This window comes from Podarcis tiliguerta (assembly GCF_965153285.1).
Source record: "Podarcis tiliguerta genome assembly, chromosome: 2".
Lineage (NCBI taxonomy): Eukaryota > Metazoa > Chordata > Lepidosauria > Squamata > Lacertidae > Podarcis > Podarcis tiliguerta.
Genome location: NC_139535.1, coordinates 101,321,500 through 101,341,152, shown reverse-complemented (window position 1 = coordinate 101,341,152; position 19,653 = coordinate 101,321,500). Strand labels below are relative to the sequence as shown.

General features: G+C 40.6%; 1 protein-coding gene across 2 annotated transcripts in view; it reads left to right on the top strand.

The window, feature by feature from the left end:
- SARNP (SAP domain containing ribonucleoprotein) overlaps window positions 1–19,653 on the top strand; it is a 57,406-nt gene that overhangs the window by 4,782 nt on the left and 32,971 nt on the right. For both annotated transcript variants that reach the window (XM_083428074.1, XM_083428073.1), the window contains exons 3-8: window positions 7,322–7,368; window positions 9,062–9,129; window positions 13,450–13,501; window positions 17,527–17,600; window positions 18,628–18,656; window positions 19,618–19,643. In XM_083428074.1, the coding sequence (XP_083284200.1) occupies window positions 7,322–7,368; window positions 9,062–9,129; window positions 13,450–13,501; window positions 17,527–17,600; window positions 18,628–18,656; window positions 19,618–19,643 (296 nt within the window). The remainder of the gene's footprint in view (window positions 1–7,321; window positions 7,369–9,061; window positions 9,130–13,449; window positions 13,502–17,526; window positions 17,601–18,627; window positions 18,657–19,617; window positions 19,644–19,653) is intronic.

Here is a 19,653-nt window from a genome sequence, read left to right as displayed (position 1 = left end):
TTGGAATGTAAGGATGAAGTGCATGTCTGCAAAGGAAGCAACTGCTGATATACGACGCTTTATCATGGTGGTCAATAACATTGCATTGAAAGCAGAAAAGAAAGATTTGAATTCTGCTCCAGGCAGATACTGGAATCTACTCTAGCCCAAAGTACACTACAGCTGTTGTATGCCACACAGGTCTACCCACTAATTTCCTGGTGGCCTGGGCAGCACGGCCACAATGATGGGCTTGGGACCGTCTACTAGTCCAGGTAGGAAACTTCTATGATTCATTTCAGTGCTCACCCTCCTGGCTCCTCAGCCTTTCTGTTTCCTGCCAAGCTCAGCAGATGTCCTCTGTCCTTATAGACCTTAACATTTTTCTTGGCTCCCCGCCCCCCCCCCCCAGCTTTCTGACAGACTTATTACAGTCGTACCTCGGGTTACATACGCTTCAGAGTACATACGCTTAAGGTTACAGACTCTGCTAACCCAGAAATAGCAGCTCGGGTTAAGAAATTTGCTTCAGCATGAGAACAGAAATCGTTCTCTGGCGGCGCAGTGGCAACTGGAGGCCTCATTAGCTAAAGTGGCGCTTCAGGTTAAGAACAGTTTCAGGTTAGGAACGGACCTCCGGAACGAATTACCGTATTTTTTGCTCTATAAGACTCACTTTTCCCCTCCTAAAAAGTTTGGGGAAATGTGTGTGCGTCTTATGGAGCGAATGCAGGCTGCGCAGCTATCCCAGAAGAAGCCAGAACAGCAAGAGGGGTTGCTGCATTCACTGCACAGCGATCCCTCTTGCTGTTCTGGCTTCTGAGATTCAGAATTTTTTTTTTCTTGTTTTCCTCCTCCAAAAACTAGGTGTGTCTTGTAGTCTGGTGCGTCTTATAGAGCGAAAAATACGGTAAGTACTTAACCCGGGGTACCACTGTACCCTATTGGTGTCTTTTCATCCAACATCAATGAGTGATGAAGCCCAATCATACACCATAGCTAAATAAATTAAGGCCTTAGATTCAGCATCTTCCTGCTCCTAGGCAAGTGATGGCTCACTCAACTAGAGCTACAGCCACCATAGTGGTCTGGCAACTAATGTCAACATTAGAGGGCAGTCCCCTCTGCTGTTACCAGACATTATAAAGGGGATGCCTGCACTTCTGCAGAAGCAGCCCTTTGGAAGGTGTGTCCTTCAGATAATAGCTAGACCATAGGGAGTGGATTCAATATCTGCTCAAAGGAACATAGGCTCTGGTAGGTCCCAGCATAGTGGCATTGTAGTCCAGGCTGCCATGAAAATGTAACTTTGGTCACTTACTATGATATGGACCTTTTCTGGCAACAGGGTTCACCCTATATGCAGCTGCTCTGATTGTTATCAGAGCAGTTTAGTTCAGTGTATGCTTGTTACTATTAATATTAATATTATTATACATAATGCCAACTATGTTCAATTCACTGTACACAATTAAATGAAGAAATTCTACCCTGAAGTTGTACAGTCTAGAACAACAATTATAAACAATACAACAAGAATCAGTAGTTTAGAACACACAGTTCACAAGCCATTAATATTGAGGTTCTTTCTAGTGACATTGTTAGGTTTCTCAGTTGTCTTGCAGATCCTACAGTTTTTAGAGCTTGACCAGAAGGGAAAACAGGAGCTAGGAGAAGCCCTGAAAAAAATCATGTTTCCTGCCTGGGCTGGCAGAGGAACACAAACCTAGAATAGTGACTATGTAACCCTGCTGCTAGAAAAGACCTGTATCATAGTAAGTCACTAACATTACATTTGATACCCCAAAATCATTTGAAAAAGTAGAGAGGCAATGCCTGGCAACAGAAAATTAGAACCCCGATGGCACTTTTTCTTAGCAACCAGAGACATCGAAGTTTTCAGAGGCAGCAAGTTGTTTCCAGCAAAATGAAAACAAAAAGGAATTTAAATTTGCGCATATTACAAGCACAAAAATGCAAGTGTAATATAACAGATCCAAGAAAATAATTTGAGGAACATATTACTGAAAATATTAAGGCCAGCAATTAAAAACAGGAGACTAGTTAGGAAGGCAGTTGGATCACTAGAGGACCAAGGAATTAAAGTTTTATTAAAGGATAAGGTGGCTGCTGAAAAACTGACAAATTATGTAGCTGATGAAGATGTAGAACAGAGGCCCAAGCCTAACATGACCCATTGAATTTGTATTCCATAGGTAAAGCTATGCTCAAGATAGCTTACAGCATGAAAATTTACATAATTACAATCATAACAAAAGTAGTCAAATAAAACATATCAAAAAGTTCACAACCATAATTGCACAGTTTCCACATAAATCATTATAAGATCTAAAATTAAAAGGCAAAAAATTAATATTAACAACAGCAACAACAAAAACCCAGCAATTCACCCCGCCAAACAATACCCCCCAGAAATCCATTCAGAAGCCTCAGCTTTTGTAGCTGTAGTTGGTTAGGACCCTGCCCTCCCAAGCCAGGTGGAAAAGAATAGCAAGGCAGGGAGCAGGTCTTCCAGAACTCACAGCCAATATGTTTGAAGACTTTTAAAATCACCCCCTATATCAGAGAACTGAAAAACATTGAAAGTAACCACTGTTTTTTTAAAAAAAAGTTTTTTCAGAGTGGTTAACTTAAATGTTTGTTATGATAAATTGGTGGGAAGTGTTTGAAGACAGAGGTCCCCTGGCTGGGTCGGGACGATATGCGGTTGGGGGGGGGGGCAACTTCCATCTCTTGCGGACGCGCAATTAGTGCCAGTGCCTTCTGTCAAGAGTTTGGGTGTAATCCTCGATGCCTCCCTTTGTAGATGCAGATTGCAGCTACAACAAAGGCGGCCTTTTTCCATCGGTGTGCTAAGCAGTTGGTCCTTTACCTGTCTCTCCCTGGTCTCGCCACTGTGATCCATGTGACAGTCGTCTCCAGGCTTCATTGTTATAACTCAGTCTACGTGGGGCTGCCCTTTAAACTGACCCAGAAACTCCAGCGGGTGCAGAATGCCGCGGCGAGACTCCTTACAAGGTCTTCACCGCGGGATCACATTCATCCAGTGCTATACCAGCTGCACTGGCTCCCGGTGGAGTACAGGATCAGGTTTAAGGTGCTGGTTTTAACCCTTAAAGCCCTATACGGCCTAGGACCCTCGTACCTATGGGACCGCCTCTCCTGATATGCCCCACAGAGGGCCTTACGGTCTGCAAATAATAACACCTTGGAGATCCCAGGCCTCAGAGAGATTAGGCTGGCCTCAACCAGGGCCAGGACCTTTTCAGCCTTGGCCCCAACCTGGTGGAATGCTCTGCCACAAGAGATCAGGGCCCTGTGGAATTTGACATCTTTCCGCAGGGCCTGCAAAACCGAGTTCCGCCAGGCCTTTGGTCAGGGCTCAGCCTGACACTCCTTTTCTTTTTGTATAAAAACTAATATGAAAGAGGCCTCCCAGCATTCTCACAGGCCCATCCATATAAGATCAGCGTGAACAGTTGAGCTGATTAGCACTTACTGTTCCCAACCCTAGCCCTGCTTTTAGGAGGTATTTTAATTATTGTTTTATTTTATACTAGTCTTATATATCTGATGTTAGCCACCCTGTGCCTGACTTTGGCCGGGGACGGTGGGATATAAATAAAAGTTGTTTATTATTACTATTACTATTACTATTATTATTATTTGGTCACTTCACTGCTCACCCCTAATTCCAGGTCATTTATGAACAAATCAAAAAGCACCAATCCCAACACAGATCCTTGGGGGATCCCACTTCTTATATTCCTCCATAGTGAGAACTAGCTTTTCCATTCTAGGAATAGTTATGAATGGGATTTTAAAATATATATATACATGCAAATCTGTGGTGGAGCCACACAAGTATGGTCTCCACTTCTCAAAAAAGATATTGTAGATCTAGAAGAGTAGTAGAAAAGGACAATGAAAATTACCAAGGAGCTGGTGTAACTCCCCTATGTGGAAAGGCTATAATGTTTGGGGCTGTTTCGTTTAGAATAATGAGTAAGGGGAGACAAAGAGAGAGGGATATAAAATTATGTATGGTGTAAAGCAGGGGTGGCCAACTCACAAGAGACTGCGATCTACTCACAGTAGGATAAAAACTTTTCTCCCTCGATACATTACAATCTGAATTGTAGAGTTGGGACCTCAAATGTCATCTAGTCCAACCCTCACAATGCAGGAATTTCTGCTAGATCATACATGGCATATCATTTTCACATGTACTAGAATCATAAAATCATAGACTTGTAGAGTGGGAATGCACCATGAGGGTCATATAGTCCAACCCCTTGCAATGCAGGAGTCTTTTGCCCAACATGGGCCTCGAACCCACAACTGGCTGAGCTATCCCAGCAAAACTACTGGCAATCCACGTATCCCCCATCTTATTTTTATTCAGCTGGATATTCCTGTCTAAGTGTAGAAATTTACATTTGTTCCTATTGAAATTATTTTTGGTTAGTTTTGGCCCAGTTCTCCAATCTGTTAAGGTCATCTTGAATCTTGATTCTGTTGTTGTTGTCGTTTAGTCGTGTCCGACTCTTCATGACCCTATGGACCAGAGCACGCCAGGCACTCCTGTCTTTCACTGCCTCCCGCAGTTTGTGGCTTCGAGAACATTGTCCAACCATCTCGTCCTCTGTCGTCCCCTTCTCCTTGTGCCCTCCATCTTTCCCAACATCAGGGTCTTTTCCAGGGAGTCCTCTCTTCTCATGAGGTGGCCAAAGTATTGGAGCCTCAGCTTCACGATCTGTCCTTCCAGTGACCACTCAGGGCTGATTTCCTTAAGAATGGATGGGTTTGATCTTCTTGCAGTCCATGGGACTCTCAAGAGTCTCCTCCAGCACCATAATTCAAAAGCATCAATTCTTCGGCGATCAGCCTTCTTTATGGTCCAGCTCTCACTTCCATACATCACTTCTGGGAAAACCATGGCTTTAACTATACGGACTTTTGTTGGTAAGGTGATGTCTTTTCCTTTTAAGATGCTGTCTAGGTTTGCCATCGCCTTTCTCCCAAGGAGCAGGCGTCTTTTAATTTCGTGACTGCTGTCACCATCTGCAGTGATCATGGAGCCCAAGAAAGTAAAATCTCTCACTTCCTCCATTTCTTCCCCTTCTATTTGCCAGGAGGTGATGGGCCCAGTGGCCATGATCTTCGTTTTTTTGATGTTGAGCTTCAGATCATATTTTGCACTCTCCTCTTTCACCCTCATTAAAAGGTTCTTTAATTCCTCTTCACTTTCTGCCATCAAGGTTGTATCATCTGCATATGTGAGGTTGTTGATATTTCTTCCGGCGATCTTAATTCCGGCTTGGGATTCCTCCAGCCCAGCCTTTCGCATGATGAATTCTGCATATAAGTTAAATAAGCAGGGAGACAATATACAGCCTTGCCGTACTCCTTTCCCAATTTTGAACCAATCAGTTGTTCCATATCCAGTTCTAACTGTAGCTTCTTGTCCCACATAGAGATTTCTCAGGAGACAGATGAGGTGATCAGGCACTCCCATTTCTTTAAGAACTTGCCATAGTTTGCTGTGGTCAACACAGTCAAAGGCACTGATTCTGTCTTCAGTGGCATTGGCTACCCTTCCCAATTTGGTGTCTTCTACAAATTTGATGAGCATCACCTCAAAACCTCCATCCAGGTCGTTTAGAAATATGTTGAACAACAACATCCAATGAGGGTGAATGGTGGGAAATTCAAGACAAAAGGAAATACACCTTTGCACATGCCAGCACATTTTCAGTTCATGACATGCCTGGTGTCCTGCCTCTGTCCCTTTCTTCCACACTCTCAGCTCCATAATACCTCTAGTCAGTGCTTTTTTTCTGGGTGGACGCAGTGGGACACGTACCCCTAAACATTTTGTGAATCTAGGTTGGCCTCATTGAGGGGCAGTATTTCAATATGAGTAGGAAAATGAGAGTACCCCTAATCATTTTTTTAGAAAAAAAAGTGCTGCCTCTAGTGCTTTACGATGCTTTATAGCAGGCATGTCCAACTCCCAGTATAAAAAAACTGGCAGTGATCTACCCATTGTCATTGGAGGGAGGAGGAGCGTGTGTGGGGTGGGTGGATTGCCCAGAGCTATTGAACTTTTTTTAGGAGGGAAGTGCCCAGAGTTGTTGAGCTTTTTGGGGGGAGGATTGCACAGAGTTTTTAAGCTCCCCCCCCTAACTTTTTGTACACGATAAGGATCCTGCAATCTACCAGGATCAGCCAGGGATCTACCGGTAGATCATGATCTACTGGTTGGACATCTCTGCTTTATAGTAATTCAGATGGGAAACTCTCAGAACATGGATCATCACTGTAGCTAGGCTAACATTGTCAATGAACAGTTGCAGTGGGCAAACCAGCCGAAGCTGCCAAAAGACTCTATGAGCCACTGAGACCACCTGGGCCACAAGTGACAATGCTAGATCAATGACCAGTGTCGCTTGTGTTTGCCATTCATTTTCTGATGCCTTTCCATAGAGTGTCACTCCGTCTCTCCTTGTGGAGGTGGTGAGACACTACTAGTCTAGGAGAGAAAATTGAGTACAGGTGAATGCAACCTCACACCCTTCTTCTCTTCTGCCTTGCAGCCTAAATTAAAGATTGGTTTACAGCGTGTTCCTTCAATGAGAATCACTTCTAAATTTACTTTTTTAGGATTGCAATGGAGTGGAGAACCTCCAACCTATGTCCTGCCAGGGGGTGAACCTTGGCCCGTAAGGCCATTTCCCCCAAACTCTGCCCACTGATGATGTCAGCTAGGGCAGGGCATCTTGCGTGTTCAGTGAAAGCAAGCAGACCTGAGTTTATTCTTCATCGCTGTGCTATGCAGGCATCAGTTGTAATAGGGACTTCTCTGTCACACGGTGATAAAGAAACAGGCACTTGTTTTGCAGTACTGTACTTTACTGTACCCTAATACACTAGTGTGGTGTAGTGGTTAAGAGCAGTGGACTCGTAATCTGGTGAACTGGGTTCGATTCCCCGCTCCTCCACATGCAGCTGCTGGTTGACCTTGGGCTAGTCACACTTCTCTGAAGTCTCTCAGCCCCACTCACCTCATATAATGTTTGTTGTGGGGAAGGAAGGGAAAGGAGATTGTTAGCCACTTTGAGACTCCTTAGGGTAGTGATAAAGCGGGATATAAAATTCAAACTCTTCTTCTAACTTTGAGGTTGTTTTGGTTATTTTAATTTAATAATATGAAACTAAAATAGAAGCTTTTGTCTTGATGGAGACCACGAAGATCTTTGTACACACAACATGTAAAATATACTTTAGTAATTTTTCATTTCCCCTTGATTTCTTGTAGCTGAGGAAGAAGCAAATGAAGAGGATGTCTTAGGAGAAGAAACAGAGGTAAATTATAGTTTAGTGTAAGAAAGTTATTTAATGATGTAGTTCAGTTAACTTGTATTATGTTCCATCCTGATCTTGGCTGATCTTTATCTTTTTGTTTTTGGTAATAGGATGCATAGTGATAAGGATCCATGTCACAAGTGTATTAAAACTGTTCATCATTTGAACTAGTTTAATTGAAACCTATTTTGGGTAAATGTCTTTAGTAGGCAATTGCTTATAAAACATATAATTAGGAATATATCTAGCACTGATGTTAAATGATGTTCATGATTAGGAAGCCATAGAGAATATATTGATTGTAGAATTGGAGATGTGCAACTGTGTTCATTTGAGATTTTTGAATGAAGTGTCTGATAACCAGCTACAAATCTTTAATAAAATCTGTACTTTTTGTCACTTGTAGATCTAGAACTAGAAGGGTGACATGTAAGGTCTTTTGCATCCAACACATTTTTATGAGGTGGAAGAGAGGAGCTTGTTTTCAAGTGATTTTGCTGAGATGGTTTATATGTGAAGAGCGAGCAAGGCTGTTGCAGGGCGGAGGGGGTTTGCTGAAATGCTCAGTGATTCTAAGTAATGTATATTCTGTGCTACAGTTTCCTGTACTGCAAATGTACACATTAAACGGTGGTTGAGTTTGAATTTATCATTCTTCATACAACTGTTTTTACTATTTGTGGTTACTAAATTATTGCTTTGCTAAGAAATTAGTTTTTAGCAAGATGCATAAAATGGGTAACCTGGGTTTGTATTTTATTAACTTTAAGGTTAACTGAAGTTATAAAATAGTCAAGGAATTGAATGTTTGTTTATTACCACTGTGTCCCAGTATTAGTGTCGGAGTGCACACTGAAATTACTCAGGGTTTCTTTCATGATTACAAAGCTTGTATTTAATTAAGGTTGCAAAAAACTGAATCCATCCTGCCAATAGTCTGAAAGAGAATGAACTTTAAGTAGTATTTCTAAGCTCAAGCAACACTGAGTAATCACATTTCTGATTCCAGTTCTAGATTAGTTTTTTGTTTTGTTTTGTCTTGTTTTTAGAATGTAGACTGCTTAGTGAGTTATTTGTGAATCTTTTTTTAAAAAAAAACAACAACCCATAAAGAGCAATGTAATCTTGCGTGTCCCAGTTGCTTCACAAAAATTCAAATTATTTGGACGATCAGGCTTATATATACAGTAAACATGATTGCTGTTCATGCTGACATAAAATACTGTACATCTGGATAACTGGACATTTTTCAGCATTGGGGCTTTGGAACACATTTGTGCTCAGAAACATTGATGGTTTACATCAGTCCAATAAATAAACTATGATGCCCATAACATAATTTGGACTTCACCCAAAGAGTATTACATTTAGTTCTGAATTTAGCTGTCTAAAAGGCATACGAACCACCCCCTAACTATTTACACAAATAAGTACAGTTGCACTTGTAACTTTTACAATTGTGCTCCCCTGATGCACAAAATGGTCGCGGCCTGTATGTAAATTTGCCCACAAGACTTTGCAAGGTTGAGATTCTATTCATGTTTAAGGTCCCATTGAACTCTGGTTCCTATGCCCAATAAGATTTGCATCGTATCAGATGGTTATCTGCAGTTCTCATTAACATCTTTTGTGAGGCTTATATTCATTTTGTTCTCTAGGTTTACCTCTCTCCTTTTGACTGTTTATGTTGCAGGAGGAAGAACAGAAGCCCACAGATGCTCCTATCAAAGAGGAAGTAGCTATTGAGAAATCAACTGAAGTGTAATTATCTGCCCTTCATAAACTAGAACGTATTGGTCAAACATTAATGTGTTTGTTTACCTTCAGTATTTGTGTGCCACCTGACCACTGAGACTTTGTCATTATATGAATCTGTAACTCTATAGATGAATGGATGACTAGTGGTGGCTAGGGATCACATGTTGAATACTTTGGCTTTTTTGGAAATCACAAACCAGAAGGCTAGCTAAAAGTTAAAATTTAAATGTAGACCCTTTTGGAATTGACAAAGTCCCATATTCTTTTATAGAACATCCTAGCTATTGGACATCTTTGCATTAGGGATTTACTCTATCATCCTTGAGCCAAATGTCTATGGCAATCCAACCTCAAAATCTCTTAAGGCTACATATATTTTGAACTTCATAAAGAAGTAAGAATTTTTCACCAATATAATAAAAATGTTGCACCACGGAAAGCTAAATTTTGTAACCTAAGTAGTTTTACCATATCTCTCCCTCCACCCCCGGAATGGCATTAGCTCCCTAGTCTCTTGTCAGTATATTGTCTTTCTCTGTCTCTCTTAACAGAGAATCTCACATTCGGTTCTTGTTAGCCTTTGTAGGTGTAAGAAGAATTGTTAGAGCCATCTTGGCGTTAGTAAAGACAAAGCAAAAGTACACAGTTTAGCTTGCAAAGCTCATTCTCATTCCACATCAAGGAATAGGCAAGTTGTAAAAAAGAAAAGGGCCACCTGTGTCAACGACATGCTTTAAAGGCTAAAATAGAGAAGCAAATTGCCCATTTGTCCCTTGTGCCATTCATCAGCTAAACATTTGAAGGGGTATGCAGCCTACTCCTGACCCTCATGCACACAAACTGTGCAGGGAAAAGAGGTCAAGGAGGGTGAACTACCACCGCCCCTGGCAATTATGCTGCATCTCCTAACGGATTGCCTCACATTTTGAGATGCGTGGTTTTAAGATAGATAAAATATAGCAGGTCTGTGTGTTTCATGAGCAGATCCCATATCCTTGCTCTTCTAGCTGCTTTCAGCTTCCTTATCAGACTGAACCAGATGCACAAGGATTTCTTGATATAGTAATTGCATGCAGTGGCCTGAATTACCTGAGGGCACAGTTTTCACATTCGCTAGGTGTATTTCTTTATTAATTGTTTGGGATATTTTCACTTCGCTTTTCATCCCCATAGCGCTCCCAAGGCAGCTTACAGAGAAAAGATAATAAAACAACTTATTGAACCAGCAAAACCCTTTGTAACAAAAGTATTTTGTTCTCAATTATTAGAAGGTAATTAGAATAAAGTACTCTAATTGTCCCAATTCATATTTAGACCTTTTTCTGGCTAATTCTTCCAGCTGTAGAAATTAGGTACATTTTTATCATTTTTATCAGATGGCAAAATAGAGCTGAGGAGAAGACAAGTGATTATTTGGGAGAATAAGGTGCTGCTACCGTAATTTGCATTATGGAGGTCCCTGCTCTGTTTTATGTATACGTTGTGCCTTTCTTGGCACCAAAGTCATTGGATTGCAGAAGCACTGAATTCAGTGGAGCTCACCCACAGAGAACAGGTTAGGATTGTAGTCTTAGAAGCTTGAATATTTTATGCCAGTGGCGTTTGTGCATAATGTGAAAGGGTGAGTACAGTTCTAAGGGAATAAGTTCTTAGTTCAAGCTATGGCTGTATTCATGGTGCAATGAGAAAAAATTATCTGGATCATTGCGTTCATTTTCTGTGCAAATATATGGGAAAATTCCTATTGAATGAAAATTACAAGCTTGAGTAATTCCATCATTACCATAAATACCAGTCAGGTGTTGCTATCTGCACTATATTTATTGGGATTTTTGATTTGAATGAATTTTGTTGCAGCATATTATTACATAACCCTGATCTATTAGCAATTAGTAGCAACCCAAAAAGCATACATTTTGACCAAATCCTATGCTGTACAGCTGAATTTTCAGTTTGGAGACCACGATTCTGTGAATTTTAGTGTAGTGGCTGTTCCTAGGCAGCAGGGGGTGCCCTTTCTCTGCATCACAAACAGAAGGCAGCAAACAGTGCTGCAGGGGTAACAAGTCCCTGGTTCCTGTTCTGAATTGCTTCCTGTGAAAAAGTCATTAAACCATTACTACCTTTCAGGGCATAAAATAGAAAAACTGTCCAGGAATCCTGAACAAAAGCCATCCATTTCTCTAAATGGGAGACCTTAATGAGTCAGGCTATGACCCACTGTTTTATGGGAGCTGTTTGGAGGAGGAGGATGCTGTTTCATTTAGCCTGGGAACTTCCGAACTTTGCATCTTCTTCCTTTGTTTTCTTTTGCAAACCTCAACCCTGTTTTCAGAGCATAAACTTCCAAGCACGCCCACTCCATTATATTTTTGTTTGAGTTGTTTACTGGCTCCCATTGCACATTGTTAAAGAAGTGTGTGTTTGAAATGGAGCTATAGCTGACCTGGCCAAAAGTCAACCATAGCTGTCCCATGAACTACAACACAGCAGTCCCTTTGTGAAAATGTGGTCATAAAAGAATAAAGATCTGACGGCATATAGCATAAGCTTGAGGTTTCTGGTTGGGGTTGGCTGTTCATCGTAAGTGGTTTATACCGGTTATACTATGCAAATGATTACATGCTAAATAGGACCTCATTTATCTAACTGGTGTAGAACGCACCCAACTATTTGAATATGTAATTCAAACTTCAGATAAAGAGTCCAGTTTACATTGGCATGTGAGAGAGACAGTGAGTCTGGAGTTCTGTAATGTCTCTTGGTTCGTCATCTTCATACTTTGCCTATTCCCTTTATTCTTCCTATCCTTTCAAGTTGAATGACATCTGTTTCATACAGAGTTGAAGATAATTTCATTCTTTTCAAGGTTGTACAGATAATTGGGGTTTAAACAGAGGCTAAATATGAGGATTGTCACCATACAAGCAGAAAGTGACTACCAAGCTCCACATTTGTTCCATTGGTCCTGCACCTTGCTAGAGCAGAGATGGAACCCATGAATTGATTAAAGGTTTGCCCTGATCAAGACAGCATACTTACCTTTACACAGTCAAATTCTTTCTTTTGTACCCCCGGTTCTCTTTATAATATATATCCATGCATACATTAATTGAAACTATATAGTTGGAAACTATATAGTCTGTAAGCAATCACGTTTCTTGTTGGTTTCTGAGCATGTACAAAATTTAAATTAACAAACTGGCTGACCATCCACCAGATCCCATTTAGTGATTTCATCTTTTATTCCATCTTCAAATCTAATTTTTTACAATGTATTTTGTATCATTTTCCTGTTACTTAGGTCTCATTCAAGATATATGTATGTTTCTACATATATTTTAAAGGTAAAGGTAAAGGTACCCCTGCCCGTACGGGCCAGTCTTGCCAGACTCTAGGGTTGTGCACTCATCTCACTCTATAGGCCGGGGGCCAGCGCTGTCCGCAGACACTTCCGGGTCACGTGGCCAGCGTGACAAGCTGCATCTGGAGAGCCAGCGCAGCACACGGAACGCCGTTTACCTTCCCGCTATAAAGCGGTACCTATTTATCTACTTGCACTTAAGGGTGCTTTCGAACTGCTAGGTTGGCAGGCGCTGGGACCGAACGACGGGCGCGCACCCCGCCACGGGGATTCGAACCGGCAACCATGCAATCAGCAAGTCCTAGGCGCTGAGGTTTTACCCACAGCGCCACCCACGTCCCTGCACATATATTTTACAAATTCCAAAATAACTTGTTACCATATCAGTTAATGCAATATGCAACTTTCCCTAATCTTACCTTCAATTGATACTACATTTTCCAGGGTTTCTTTGCCAATGTAATTTCCTACTAAATCCCTACATTTATCTTAAAGAAAATATTGTTTATGACCACATAAAATTAATTCTGAGGAAGTTTGGATTTCATAATCAATTATCTCTTATTCCACCACCCCACCCATTTTTAAGTTTTTTTTAATCAGTACCACCAGATGCTGATTTTTAATGCCTCCTTATCCTGGTGTTGCCAGTATTTCACTGAATTGTGTCAATATAGCTTCCTATTTTTTAAAGCAGTATATTATTGAAGTAGAACACCTCGTATTAAAATAGTGTTTACTGAGCATTTTTCAAATATAAATTATTGTTACACTAACAACAGCTTTAGGGAAGGCAGGACAGACTTCTGGAGCTCAAACAGAAACTGCAGTCATAGTCAAATGTCCTTCAAAAACCACTTGCAGGAAATAGTTCAGGCTTGGCTACAGATTAAATTGTTGAAAATAGACACAGTTGATATGTTATTTATGCTTCAGTCTGTCAATTTATCTTCCTCTAGAGGTGCAGAGAAGAAGGTGGTGAAAATTGCCTCAGAAATTCCACAAACGGAGGTAAGGTTTTCTCTTTTTTCAATTATTTTCAACTAGGCTCCCACATTTGGAAATAGTGTTCTGTCTCCCCCATAATTTTAGCACATGTAGCTCAGATTCGGCCAGTGTTTTATAGCATATGTTACTGAGTTTTTCTGTTTCTAGTCTGCTGTTGGTCTGCTATTACCAGGTTGTTCACCTTCCTCTCTCCTCTGCTTTTGGGCACTAGAAAGAGATATTGGGAGCATCTGCTTCCCATTGTAAACAAACCACAGTTCTCACAAAGCATAGTTTAAACAAAACACAGTTCCTGGAGTTCAGCCATCATGGAGAATTTTGGCTTGTTTGCTGTGGAAAGATGGGGAACGGGGACCGCTTGAGCCATTTTACATAGCAGGAAGCAATATCCCCCCCCCCATTTCCTCTGAACTGCTTCTGTATAATAAAGTCATAGGTACATTCACATTAACACTAAGCCATATATTAGTGCTATGTAGTGGAGCACAAGTATGTTTCTCTCCTTCCCCTGCTTTTACATGACGAGGAGGAGGACTTCAGCAAAGTTTAGCTTTACTTTTAAAGAACCTGGGCTTAATATTACATTTGAACCAGGGATTCTTATTTTAAACAGACTCTTGTCAGTTCTTAACCAGCTTCAGACCATAGGCTATGAAGTTGGTTTGTTCAACTAACTATTTAGCTTAAACCAGGGTTCTTGGTTCAAATGTAACGTTAAAAAGTGAAATAAACTCTGCTGAAGTCATCTTTCTGGCCATGAAGGAAGAGGAAAGGGTTGAGGGAAACATGTAAACCTTACACCATGCTTGGGTTTGTACAGGCTAAGCCATGGTCCAGCACAGCAGTAGCCAACACTGTGCCTGCCAGAAATTGTGAACTGCAACTCTGATCAATCCTGGCACTATATTGGCTACCCCTTGTGCTAAGCTATCAGAGAGTTGGAAGGAGGGACTTTGATCACTGCAGATGGTGACAGCAGTCACGAAATTAAAAGACACCTGCTTCTTGGGAGAAAAGCAATGACAAACCTAGACAGCATCTTAAAAAGCAAAGACATCACCTTGCCAACAAAGGTCCGTATAGTTAAAGCTATGGTTTTCCCAGTAGTGATGTATGGAAGTGAGAGCTGGACCATAAAGAAGGCTGATTGCCGAAGAATTAATGCTTTTGAATTATGGTGCTGGAGGAGACTCTTGAGAGTCCCATGGACTGCAAGAAGATCAAACCCATCCATTCTGAAGGAAATCAGCCCTGAGTGCTCACTGGAAGGACAGATCGTGAAGCTGAGGCTCCAATACTTTGGCCACCTCATGAGAAGAGAAGACTCCCTGGAAAAGACCCTGATGTTGGGAAAGATGGAGGGCACAAGGAGAAGGGGACGACAGAGGACGAGATGGTTGGACAGTGTTCTCGAAGCTACCAACATGAGTTTGACCAAACTGTGGGAGGCAGTGGAAGACAGGAGTGCCTGGCGTGCTCTGGTCCATGGGGTCACGAAGAGTCGGGCACAACTAAACAACAACAAGTCTAATCTCCTGCCAATTCAGGAATCCCCTACTATTGCATCACTGATAAGCAGCTTTCCCCACTTCTGCCTAAAAACTGAAAAGGTTAGCTTTGGATTCAGTAGTTGTAGTTTGTACTGTGTCTTATTAGCCTTAATTCTCCTATGCCACATATATCTGTTGCAGTAGTCTCTCTTAGCTTTATGATGTGTAGCTCTATTGCAATTAGTAAATGAATGCAGCCTGTGTTATCTTTTGGCTTGCATTGGCAAGAGAGATCACTAGACCAGTTTTGGAGAACTGATTACTTATTATTTCGCAGTGTGAGATGAAACGTATTTGCTGTGCCTCCATATCTGCCCTTCAAATTGTTCTCTTCTCATTCTGTGGCTCTTTCTCCACACTTGCGTTAGGAACCGCTTCCAACATTAAAGGAGATACGGACACGTCTGTAATTCTGTCTCTTATACAGAGTTTGGCCTTCTTCTAAGGGAGCAAAGGGTTCTGTGGATAAACCTGGCATACACTTTCTCTTTTACATCTGTTTGGCTTCCTTAATCCTTTATTTTCATCACTTTCCACTGCACTCTCTCTAACTGAGGAAGCTGATATGAAAACACAAGTCTGTCTCCCTGCTGTTCAACTGTCACCTTCAAGATCTAATCTGCTTGTAAGCTGACCACAGCAATTGAGGACTGATGTCACAAATCATGGATTATTACTTTGGTGGGGCAAGTAACCAGAAACAATAAATAGAAAATTATCTGAAATGGAGCTGGTGCTGAAAGAGTGACGTCTTCTAAACTTTGTGGGAAGCCTTCATGAAGGGATCATTAAATTATTCTACTTGCGTCTTCTCTTGCTCCCTCTGCTTTCGATTTGCAAGTCTGCCAAACTCCATTCTTTCTCAAATCCCTTGATGTTTCATGAAACTTTTAAACTTTATAATGTAAATACCTTCCAGACTCAATTGACGTACCTAATGTATCATGACCTTCTCAGAGCAACAGGGTTTTATTTTCAGCACTGTCATTGAGGTTGCTGCACTTGAACTGCTTTCAGGTCACATAAGGAATTGAGATTCTTCTCAACTTGTAGAAAACCTCACTTTAGTGAACAAGTTTACTGTTTGCAAGGATTAGCAATGGGTTGTGCTGTCCAATGAAGGGTTCGTGCATTTCTTAGGTTGACAGTAGGTTATACCATGAACTGTTTTCATTTGATCGTCATAGATATGCTGCTGCATCTATGAAGCTTTTAGCCATTAGGAATGAAGCTATCTTCTATTCATGCAGAAATACTTTATATGTTGGGCTTTCTGCATGTTTCATACAGTTATTTATTGTAAGTGACTGTATTTCTATGTCTGATCATCTTTCATTTACGCCACAAACGAACGTACGTTGAATCATGTGTTCCATGCAAAATTATTTATTTGTGAAAAGTAGCCTTTTTATGAGCCTATGACAGCAAATGTTCTTGGATTCCTGCCGTGTTCTGTAAAACAATTTTGCTTTTCATTTGTAAGAGAGATTTTATCTTAACTTCTGATGAAGTTCTGTTTTGCATGTCTCCGGATCAGCTGTGATCTGTTTGAGCTGTCACTTGCTTTCTGCAGCTAGGTGGGGAAATAAGTTGCTCATTTTGTATTCATGCCGGGGCTGCTATTCCTGTGACTTCTGGGCAGAGCTTTTTCTGGTTGAAATGTGCAGCATTACTGCCAACATCTATTTCAGCTGCCCTGGTTTTTGTATGTGTCTGAAGCAGGTACACATTTCCCTTCGTAGTAGCTAAGATAGGGGTAGCCACTACAGCGCCCTTCTGATGCTGCCCAACTCCTATCAGCCCCAGCCAACATGGCGAATTTAATGGATGATGGTAGTTGTAATCCTGCAACATCTGTGGCACACCACGTTGGCGACCTCTGAGCTAAACGTTCTTCTAAATACTGATGGCTATAGCAATGGGCATGAGGTTACATACCATATATTGTGTTGGCTAATGAGAAACCAGGCTTCTGAACAGAAGCATGCTTATTGGAACAGTCATTTGCGCTATTGTGTCTCCTCTTGTTAAGCGATTGGCATTGTGTTCTTGGTAGTTTAAAATTTCGCCTACCTCAATATGCTCTTAGCAACAAAGATGGATCATTTCATATCTACCAATAGAAACATAGGTTTACTGGGTGTTTACCACTTAGTCTGTGTCCATATTGTCAGAGTTGTCATAACCTCTGGCTCATTAAAACATGTTGATTGTTGCATCAGGAGAAACAGTCAAAGATTCTCAAGTACAGATAGGAAATAGAAGTTGACAGTCTCAGTGTTTGGATGGACCTGGTGGTGTCTCACCACAACAATTGCCCTGCTTCCATAGCATATTTTCTTCCAAATCTTGGAATAAGCAGAAAAGTTTAATAGATAGGTGCAGGTGGGAATATACTTATGACTACTCATAAATCTGGAAAAAAATGCATTGTTTTTCAATATTGCCTACCATATTTGTATTTATCTTCTACTTTAGAGAATGCAGAAACGGGCAGAGAGATTCAATGTACCTGTGAGTTTGGAGAGTAAGAAGGCTGCACGAGCAGCTCGGTAAGTCTTTATTTATTGTCATTATTTGTTTTCTGTGACTGCTTTTTAACCATTGTGCAGATCAAAGTTGATTGCATTGTGCAACGGATATGTTCTAGTTGTCTGCAGTGACTACCTTTGGAATTTGAGTTGTGGATAACCAAAAATGGCTTCATTGCTTTGTAGAGATGCTTGTTTGAACCCTGAAAACTTTGCATGGCTTGAATAGAATTTCACAGTTGTCCTCATACTTCCATAGCCTATCCAGAGTATTAAAACTTAGTCTTTCTTCTAAGAGAAACTGTTTCATAGACTAAGTAACAATGGAAGATAGAAAGGGAATGGGGAAATATCCAATATAATATTTTAGAAAAACAAAAACAGGGCGTAGTAGATTTCTCTCATAATGTCCTTTTCCAGGTAGAAGTCTGTCTCCCCCCCAGATGATGTCAAAATTACCATAAAATCTATGAACAACTGGTTGTATGGTCAGTTCTTTTTACATGCTTTGAAATTTTAAGACAATCCTGAAATGAGACAAATAAATGAGGCAAATTAAGTAATATCCCATGCTTTCACTTCTGTGCTGCTGTTCAAGAGCAACACAAATGGTCGTGAAAGGGATTAAAAAATGAGGAAAATACCATACAAAGGTGTGTTTAACCTTACCATCTGCTGATAAGATACGTTGCTCTTCATATCAAGAAAAGTACATTGAAGAATTGTGAAAGATCCAGAGTTTTAAACATCCGATTATTAAACAGTGTGTAATGGCAAGCAATATGCTACAACGAAGAATAACCCACAATTTCCCTTTTGGACCATCTGTTCTGCTTGATTGGTGATTATCTTGTGAACAAGGCAGAAATACTATGTAGCTCCAACTTCGATTGCTGATCTGATTCAATCTAGTAGTCTAGGTATGTCATGGCAGATTTACAAGATAATTCGCAACTTAACTTGTATTAAAATTGTTTTCTAATCTATGTCATGGTTTAGAGACCCAAAACCTCAGAGTCCCTAACCATGGTTTCTCTCTTCTCCACAGGTTTGGTATGCCTGCAGCTTCAACTAAAGGTATGTGATTCTTGAAGCAGTATCTCATATTTTTGCTTTCCCTTAAATGATTGTGACCATTTTTCTTCCAACCATGCTGTAAAAACAGGGTTGAAAATGAAGTTTCATTGTCTTTGTACCCTTACAAATACATTAGCAACATGGTTCCAGCCATGGTAATTCACTGGATTTTTAATCTCCTTGCAAGATCCTCTTGCTGATAAATTAATATAACTTAATATTTTTTATGGAATTACATAGTAAATCCCAGAATAACCTGGATTTGGAAATACCATGTTTTTACTAAACCACTGGAAATCCAACCCGTGGCATCATTATGAACTAAATGCAATGGATTCTGCAGGTCTCTGAAGGGCCAAAGCAAGGACCAAAAGCTGTAGATGCAAGTGACAAAATTATTATTTGTCCCAGTGCTTAACTCTGGATTAACAATTAGAATGTATGTTTGTATTTCTGTTGGAGGATACATCATTTTAGAATTAAGGTGGTAACACATAGTACCAGCATGGACTTTCTAGAGAGTTGGTGTAGGCCACAGAACAGGGCAGACCCCTGATGGAGTAACTGGCAGATACTAAAAGTCCCACTGAGCTCAGTGAGGCTTGTACTTTGGTACCTGGATATAGGATTGCAGTCTTAAGAAAGTTCACAGAGAGAAAGTTTCCTTCCCATCCCATTTTGTTCAGGTGGGTCTCCCCAAGTTTCCTTGAGAAGCTTTTCGGAGATTGCAGGAAAGAGGAGAGAACAGGAAACATTTATTCTGCTAATGCCCTATTAATTTTGGAATCTAAGCCATTATATTTTCTAGTAAAAATTTCCACTTCAAGCATCTTTGGAGTCTCTTTTGGCTTTAAGGCCATTACTTTTATTCTAACCACTTTTTAAATTTACTATTTAGACAATTGGAAGAAAGCTTGATTCAAATATGATAATTTAAAATGGTTTTTGTTCCCTATTTCAGGTCTTGTGACAGAAAGTAAGACTACAGTAAGTAGCT